At 27.3% G+C, this 9,306-nt stretch overlaps 1 protein-coding gene across 2 annotated transcripts; it reads left to right on the top strand.

Moving 5' to 3' along the window:
- Positions 1-3,380: 3,380 nt before the first annotated feature.
- On the top strand, positions 3,381-5,360 carry LOC113857960 (homeobox-leucine zipper protein ATHB-5-like). Of its 2 annotated transcripts, none has more exons than XM_027490318.1 (3): positions 3,381-3,835; positions 4,233-4,606; positions 5,014-5,360. In XM_027490318.1, the coding sequence occupies exons 1-3, from the start codon at positions 3,778-3,780 to the stop codon at positions 5,353-5,355; spliced, it is 774 nt and encodes a 257-aa protein (XP_027346119.1). In that variant the 5' UTR covers positions 3,381-3,777; the 3' UTR covers positions 5,356-5,360. The 2 variants fall into 2 exon arrangements, with proteins under 2 accessions (XP_027346119.1, XP_027346128.1); XM_027490327.1 differs by lacking the exon at positions 3,381-3,835 and adding an exon at positions 3,981-4,097.
- Positions 5,361-9,306: the final 3,946 nt, after the last annotated feature.

Genomic DNA, 9,306 nt, shown 5'->3' with positions numbered 1-9,306 from the left:
TGTTTGATTATTAAAGTAAAAATTGGTTCATTATAAAATCTATTAAAATTGAAAGAAAGTTTTAGTGTGTTTTTATATTATCAGCCATTTGATATGGTAATAAATAATAATATTTATAGTAACAACAAAGAAAAATAAGAGTTACAAAAATAAAAATGTTAAAATAGATGAGTGGTCACACAAAAAAAAAATGATTACATACATAAAAATTTTGAAATAGCATTAAGAGTAAAAAAAATAACAAAATATTGATTAAAGTAATTTGAACATGAGCAAAGAAGAGTAGAGTGGACGTTATTACTTTTATTTAGTAAAAAAAAAAAAGTAGATAAAGCCTCATGAGAATGCTATACTTTATTTGAAAGTTAATTTTTGGAATAAAGAGAAAAACTTATTTAATGATAGACCTTGTTTAGAAGTTGTTAGAGAAGATTGAGCTTTTATAAATTCTCGTGAGTTTATTATTTTAAGCACTTCTAAATTGAAAGATTTTTTATTAATTCTTCTTTCTCCTCTCTTCTCTTCTTCTCTCCTCCCACTTCAAACTCTTTTCTTCCCTCTCTCTAAAATCACAAACAAAGCTCTAGAAAAAAATTTAAAATTTTAATTTTTGACCAAGTTTAATAGTGATACAATTCATGTAATAGACTTCACTTAATGAAATAAAGTTTGATTATTATTATTGTTGATGTTGTTGTTGAATATGAAACATTATAAAAAAAATATAAATCTTAAAACAAATTTTTGGCTAATTTTTAATTAATTTTTATTGATTAATTTAATATAATTAAAAAATTTATTAATTTAATTACCAAATAACAAAAATATTTTAAAAATAGATTAAATATAATTGAAATATTATCATTATATTTTTTATGCAAATAAAAAATTAAGTAAACTAATTTAAGCTTTTAAAATGGTTATTTATAAATCTTGAATGAACTTATTATTTACTAATAACCATGTCTTTCATAATTTTGTATGTGCTTTCTTATGGGCATATTTCATTAATTTTTATATGAACTTTTGTAATAAAATGCTACAAGTCAAGAGACTAATCTTTGATCTAGGTGGGTTCTTTTCCATAACTATATACTTGATCCTTATCTTTCACATTTCTTGAGACTTATATTGTCTCTTTTGCTTTGTAGGATTGTTCTAGATGTATTGCATGCAAATAGGCCAAATAAAAAATGACTGTGAGGATAATGATGATTTGGATTTAAGGGCAAATCCTTTTGAAGATGGAGGGCATGATGAGGACCTCCTAGCTTGGAGAGCTTGAGCCAAGTGGAGGATGCGTTGGAGGGACTTTAAGGCCCTATGACTAGGTCAAGGGTTAAGAAGACCAAAGAAGCCATAGGCAAACTTATGGGCCTAGTGAGTCACCTTAGGCCAAGCCCATAGAAGGCCACACTTTGAAGATCTATTCCTATTTCTCATAGTGTATTTTGAAACTTTAGACTTTGGACTTTTGCCTTCTTGTGTAGTTGGGTCTAGTCCAATAGCTAGTGTAGTTTATTGCCTATATAAGGCGTTTTTTCTTTGTATTTTGATAACTTTTGTTCATTTTTCAGATTTGATGAAATCTAGTAAGTTTTGATAAACTCCTTTTCTGTCAAGTGATCTAGGTAGAGACCTTGAGTTTACTTCTTATTGGTGGATCCTTCCATCATGGTGAAGATCTTGTGGCTTATCTCCCTTTGAGAGTAGCGCCAATATCCATCTTATTCTTCTTCCATTTTTTCATTAAAATTCTTGTTTGATTGCATTGTTCTTCAAGGAATTAAGGGTCGGTGAATGAAGTTTCTCTAGGAATGATTTACATATTCAAAGGAATCAGACAATTCCTACATCAATTTTCTAGATATGTTACAAACTAAAATTAATTTATTATTACATTTAAATTTTAATTTATAGGTCTGACATTTAAAATTTCTTCATTTTTATTACAAACTAAAATTGAATCTTGAGTTTATACGATGTGTTAACTAAACAATCCGCATCTGTATGAACTAAACACAAGTAAGCAGAGAAAAAGAGAACAAACTAGTAGGAAGATTCATCGTTAATAAAGAGAAGAAAAAAAGAAAGAGAGAATGGATGATTCACCATTAATAAAGAGAAAAAGAAATAAAGAGATATGTGAAAAAGATACCTGTAGATATGAAAAAATAACAATTTATTAGCGTAGAGGAGATAAAGAGAGCATAGAAGATAAAGAGAACCTACATACGAAAAAGAAACGAAAAGAACTTATAGAAATAAAAGAGATCAACTTTATTAGCAAGATGAAGAGTAAAGAGATTCATGAGTTGAGGGCGAGCTTTATTTATAAAAGTTAAAGACTTTGGAGATAATTAAAGACTTTGGAGATAACTGCTCTCTAAGAGTGATTTTAGAGAGCGGTCAATAGAGAACTACTCTTAAAAGTATAGATATGAGAGAGGTTCAACCGACTCTTTAAATGTATTATTACAGAGCGGTTTCTATTAATTGCTATCTAAGTTAGTACTTTAAAAACTCGTTTTTAGCATAGTGTGTATATATGATTAACAAAACAATTAAGAAAATAACTTACCCTTGACCATGTAGACATTACATGATTTTTCGATAAGAATCTTGCTTGTACTAATCGAGATGCTAATGGGCTGGCTAATTCTTCTCTTTTTCAGTGTGTTCATCATTGTCTTGAGAGGAAGGTTCAAGTTCTGCTTTTGCCATTGTGTTTGATCCTTATCCCCTATTGTACAAGGTATGTACCTTTGAGTAAGAATATCCTTCTTTTCATATCGAGCAATGCAATGTAGTACTAAATTATTTTTCACGAATAGGGTATGAACGCATGTTTTTATCAGTAATTGGATAATATTAAATTAAAATATATATATATAAGATGTTTGAACGAAATCAACGGCGATCATTGCATTCATAGTTTTTGTATAGACACGAATTCGTTCTATTAAGCATTTTTATAATATCTCTAACCTCATCAGTAAAAATTAGTTTTGCATCCACCAAATTGACGCTACACTGCCTACACACTACAGTTCTAACCATCCAAGTGTTATATAATTATTCGCAACACTAAAATGAAATGTGGATGAGATAAAACTACAAAAAAAAGTTTATTTTTTATTTTGATTTTAAATTCAGAAAATTTAAATAACTCAAAACAGTGCTACATTTATTGGAATTTATCGTTAAAACAAAAAAAAATGTAAAATGTTACTGTGCTTTCCTACTATGGTAGGCAAATTCTTATTCACAGTGATAGGTTAGTACATTAATTAACCCCTTTTCCCAAATGTCGTATAATTCACTATAAATTTACAAATCCCCTATGAAATTGCTCTGTGTATCTGAATTCATCACTCACAATGAAGATATCTAGCCATGATATTGTGATCTAGTGTCTCTTTTGAGTGTGTGTGTCTTTTGATTAGATAATGATTAGCTAGATAGAGGTTTTTGATTGCTTTTCACTTTTGTCCTATCTTGCTTATTTTGCTGGATTCACCTTTGGCTATGATTTGGTTACACAGGAATTCACCTTGTGGAAAATGTGAATATAAAAGTAACTGTTTGTGGGTCTTGAAAGCATCAACAACACAGCATTCAACAACATTTTTTTTTTCTTTTCATCACCTACTCATCTGTTACCTCAACCTGGTTCTATTTTAAATCTTAGTATTCTGGTCTCTTTGCCCATAAACTTCGCTTTGCCACGTACAAAGCCCAGAGCGCAGGATCAGCTTTCGGCCTTTGTTCTTATCAATGAAGAGGCTCAATAACTCACATACTATGGCTACTTCACTTTCCATATGCCCATCAGGTAAAGTTAAGAACCTTTCTCACTAATTGGTTCCTTCAACTGCATCATTCACTCTTCAGATACCCTTTTCTCACATTCTCATTCAACCGCTTCAATGAAGCATAATGAAGCAAAACCCATCAAATAAAACTTCTACCTTTCCACTGTTTGTTGTTGTTTGGATTCAGTTTTGGTAACAAATATTTGGCTTAAGACTAAAGTACAATTCTTTAAGTAATTTTTGTGGTTTTCGGTCAAAATTAGAGTATTTTCTCAGTAAAAGGTAAGGTTTTAATGTTGTTACAGATCACTAAGAAGAAACTCTAATTTTTTTTGGAAAACGTCACTGAAATCACTTAATGAATTACGCCTAAGTTTTATTCAATGGCTAATTCTTTTCCACTCTTTGTGCATGCAGGTGTGAATCAAAGGAAAGAAACACAGGGTTACAGTGATGAATTTCAGGCAATGTTAGATAGGTTAGACCAAGAAGACAGCTATGAAGATGGTAGCTCAGTGTTGGAGAAGAAAAGGAGACTCAGTTTTGATCAGGTGAAAGCCTTAGAGAGGAGCTTCGAGGTTGACAACAAGCTAGAGCCAGAGCGCAAGACAAAGCTAGCAGAAGAACTGGGCTTGCAACCAAGACAGGTTGCTATTTGGTTCCAAAATCGTAGAGCCCGTTGGAAAACCAAGCAATTGGAGAGAGACTATGGCGTTCTCAAGTCCAATTATGATGTTCTCAAGGTTGAGTACCATAATCTTGAGCAAGAGAATGAGGCTCTTACTATTAAGGTATCACAAATCACTTTCTTTTGATCATATGTAACAACAATCAAGCCTTTTATTGTTGAGTCGGCTATACAGATAATCAGATAATGTTATAGTTTATTAATCACTTTTGTAGCATAACCCAGTTGAAATTTTTTACTTTAATATGTTAAATTTAATTTGGATAAATTTTTCAATGAATATTTATATGAAAAAAATGAATAAGGTAAATTAAACTTTTTTTTCATAAGTTAAAATTAAGGTATAGATATCTATTTCTGAAAAAGTTAGATAAATGTATATTTAAGAGAAGTTAATGTCACAAAATTGATCTGTCTAATTTATTTAGACTTTTTTCTAATTTTGATCTTAGTCTTTTTAGTGTGCAGCTTTTGGGTTCTTTCTTGTGATCTTTGGTGTGTGACCTGCAGCTAAGAGAGTTGAAAGAAAAATTGTCGAGAGGTGGAGCTGAAAGCAATGAGTTAGTGAAAGAAGAATCTCCCATTTCAGAGGTTAGAGACAGAGGAGCATCAGAGAGCAATTCAAATGGCGTGGTTAAGGAAGAGATCAATGATGATTCTCTTTTGTGTGTCAATGGATCTTTGCCCAGTTCAAGTTCATTGATGAATTGGCTTCACTACTCTGACTCTGATTCAAGAGGGTCCCCAGATAAAACGTTTCAGACTCACTTTATGAGAATGGAAGAGCCAAGTTTCTTTAGTATTAATGAGTTCTGCAATTTCTTTTCAGTTGATCAATCCCCTACCCTGTAATAGATTGCATGGATCATTCAAAAGCAATATACTACATTGAGTTCGAAATTGACATCTAATTGAAAATTGCTTTGTTACGAATAATTCCTGATTAAAATGACATTTATCTTTTATGGTCATTAAAGACTATGGATTTTGTAATTGCTTGGACAAAAATCATAGAAGATTCAGATAATTCCTACCTTAATATGGATCTTTAGTTTTAGTTTTCCTTGTATATTCCAATTTATATTATGTCTATCAAAGAAAAAGTTGATTTTGAAAAAAACAAAACCAATAATATGGATCTTCATATATTTGTTTCTTTCTTATCTTTTCCATAGAATTATCAAGCAAATTGTTGTAATGAGTTAATCATACTACATTCAACTTTACTTTTTTCACTCATACTTATTATATTAACAACATAAAATCCTTATAAATTTATATTTTATATTATATGCTTTTATGTTGTTGTAATCTTGTATACGATTAAATCATATCAAAAGCAGAAGATCCAAAAAATATAGTGTGCGCAAATGTGGAGACATTTGGGATTATTCCATGAATAACTTGTGTGCTTTCACATTCTTTTTCTCGCTGGCATCAATGCATGTGGTAGGTGAATCTGCGGAAATCAGCTTTAGCAAAACCAATTTCTAAGACTGCTACAATGCTAATGCTAGCTCATGTTTTCATTTTCCCACGTGCTTTTGCGCGTTTTCTTCCAACAAAAAGGATTTTTCTACGCCTGAAAAGAGTGTACTGTCCTTAAAAACAAGGGACAGAGAGAGAGGGTGTAAAATAAATATAAAGTTTAGAGTTTGAACAGTTTTGAATTATTATTAAAGATTGATTTTATATGCATAATTCTTAAAAGGAATAAACAAACCTTCACATTATTTCCTCAAAAATCTATGTTTGTTAAATACTTTTATAAATATAAAATTTATCTTAATTCTTAATATTATAAATTTCACTCAAATTTATCTTTAGCCTTCGGATATATTAGTATGGAAAAGTTGACGAATTTAACTGGTTTTCATAATTTACTAAAATTAGAATGTTAGTTTCTATCTTTTTAAGCTAATATTTTTATTGTCATTTTTCCAGACAAATAATATGAAAGGTATACTCTTTCTAAAATAGAAAAGAAAAAGTATATTCACTTTTATACTAATTTAAAGTGACTTCATGAATTTTCAAAATCAACCCTACTTAAAAAATTATATAAGAAGAAAAAAATCATTTATTATGTTGTAAATACATATAACAAGTTTTTTTTTTTTAATTACATGTATTTTTTATTGGATAGAATATGTTCAAATCGAATAAAACCATTTTGTACAATAAAATTTTGTCTTTGAGTATTTAATATAATTATATTAACATGAAAAACTCTTGTTTCAATTTTATATAAATATATAAATAAAGAAGAATTACTATAAATAAAATTAAAATATACATATAAAATATTTAAATGTAATTTAAAATTTATGTTAACATATGATACAATTAATTATAATTTATTGCGATGTATAAATAAAGTTTTTCATTGACTAGAATTGAGAATGATTAAGAGCATATAAATATAATAGATCTTTATTATTTCATAAATTTAAAGTAAATAATATCATACTAATATAAAAATATAATAAAAAATTTATAATTATTATAATAATTAAATTTACATTTGATACAAGTTATAATTTTTATATTAAATCAAAAGAAATTATACGAAATATGCTACAAACTTAAAATTAAATAAAAGTATTGAAAAATAAATCAATCACTTTAAACTTTCTTTTAAATAAAATTAATTTATACTAAACTTATTGAATAGTCAATTAGAGTTAATAAATAAGTGATATAATTCGAGTAGCTAGAGAACGAAAAAAAAGAAGACAAGAAAGGAAGAGAATAGTAATGAAAATAGAAAGAAGAAGTGTTGAAGGAAACTGATGGATGAGATTAACGCAAAAGTCACTTTCAAACTTTTGTGAATGTTAGTGGGAAAGAGTGAGTCTATAAAGTTGGCTACGGCACCATACCTATCCATCCTCCCAAGTCTAGCTTCTGTCAGAAGTAGGACCCATCTTCTCTGCTATCTTTGACTCTTTGGATTCTACTCACAAATTCACCATTTCAATCTTTAAACATTCTTTTTTAACATTATTACTATTATTTATATTTTTAATCATTACAAGTTTTTAATTATAGATATAAATATTATGATAAATATTTTTTTATATATGATATTTAAAAATTATATATACTAACATATAATTTTTAAAAAAAATTATAAAAATTTAAAATTTAAAAATCATCAATAAATTTTTTTTATGTAATTATAAAAATTAGAGATAAAAAATAATAAAATTTTAAAAATTGCTAATAAAATTTTTTCAAAAAATATTAAATTAATAAAAAATTTAAAAATATTAATAGTCATTTTTCAAATAATAATAAAATATTTTAAAAAATAAAAGAGAAAAAAGTTATCGTAAGTGATTTTTGAAAAATAGTCATATTTCTCTAATTTTGTCAACAATTTGATATTTCGATAATTTTTTCAAAAAATCATATATAAGAAAAAGAGTCCTGTAATTGGATGAAGGGTTTTTTTTTTAATTAAAATGAAATTAAGTAAAATGTAAAAAACAAACAATTTCAGAAGTTGGTTGTGGGAAAGAAATCATAGTCTCACGATTCTCATTTGTCTTTTTAAAATAAATAAATATAATTTTTTATAAGTATCTTTTAAAATTAAATATCATCTTTTTTTTTTTTTTTACCTAAAAGTGTATGTCAAGTAAATAAAGAATACAAGTAATTGTAGAATATACCACTTTATCAAGCGGTGCATCGTATATTTTGGTAATTAAATGAACATGTTATCACATTTTTTTTTTTTGAAGGATTACCTCGTTTAATTTTTTTATTTTTAATTAAAAATGTCATTTAATTTTTTATTTTTATTATTTTTATATAATTTTTTGAACTAAAGATTAAAATAAAATTTTCAATCAAACCATCTCTCGTACTGTTAATATTAAATTAAAAGATGTTAATTTCAGTTTTTTAATAATTTAAATGGTCAATAATAACAATATTTTATTATATATTTTTTAATATAATAAATACGTTATTTTTATTAAAAATTACTATTTTAAATGTTTAAAAAGTAAAAGTTAACGAATTTACAACATATTCTCTAATATAATATTTTTAACCAACTTTTGTTATTACACATTAAAAATTACTAAAAATCTTTAAATTACGAATAAAACCCACCAACGTCCTTACCTGTTCTGCTTTCACGGGATCCATATCGAGCCTCCAAGCTACCAAATGTCAACTAATCAGATTCTTTACCTTTCCAAATCACTGTATTTTAAATTAGTTTTTATACAAAAAAATAATAATTAATATTCAGTCTTTAATATTTTTAAAATATAAAAAATTAGTCCCTATTATTGATTCTTTTGTTACTGACCTGTACCTTTTAAAATATTTAAAGATAAATATTGTCAATTTTTAATAAAATTAATTAAAAAGAACAATATTTGTAAAAATGAAAAAAACAATTTCAATTTATGGAAAGAAGATAAGAATTAAAAGTGGGATGAAGAAAGATGTTTGGCCCAAAGCATCAAAATAAGGTAATTAATGCATACTGTAAGGGTCTTAGGAATTGATTTGTTTGTCAGGACATTACTGGCAAAAAGTATTATGAACAAATTTATTTACTATCTAAAAGTGTGGATGGCATTATACATACTCATGAATTCACTGAATCCCCAATTTCTCCATCAAACAGTAACATATGTGGCCTAAAATGAAACACTGCCATGGCAAAGCTTTCTAGTCTACTTTGGTGGTTTGGACCAATCATATCTCTTGGTGGGTTAGGGACAAGAAATTTCAAAAGAGAGGACTAGTTTAAATTTTAATAAAATTGTATATCTAAGA

This window comes from Abrus precatorius, unplaced genomic scaffold, assembly GCF_003935025.1.
Source record: "Abrus precatorius isolate BTA unplaced genomic scaffold, Abrus_2018 Scaffold1, whole genome shotgun sequence".
Taxonomy (NCBI): Eukaryota; Viridiplantae; Streptophyta; class Magnoliopsida; order Fabales; family Fabaceae; genus Abrus; species Abrus precatorius.
Note: the sequence above shows the minus strand (reverse complement) of the source record. Positions and strands in the feature narration are given on the sequence as shown.

What these genes read in the sequence shown, in the direction of transcription:
- LOC113857960 (XM_027490318.1), top strand. Translation starts at nt 3,778, where the DNA reads ATGAAGAGGCTCAATAACTCACATACTATGGCTACTTCACTTTCCATA. An exon ending in ACTTTCCATATGCCCATCAG is followed by an intron (nt 3,836 to 4,232) that starts GTAAAGTTAAGA and finishes TTGTGCATGCAG; the next exon opens with GTGTGAATCAAAGGAAAGAA. An exon ending in ATGAGGCTCTTACTATTAAG is followed by an intron (nt 4,607 to 5,013) that starts GTATCACAAATC and finishes TGTGACCTGCAG; the next exon opens with CTAAGAGAGTTGAAAGAAAA.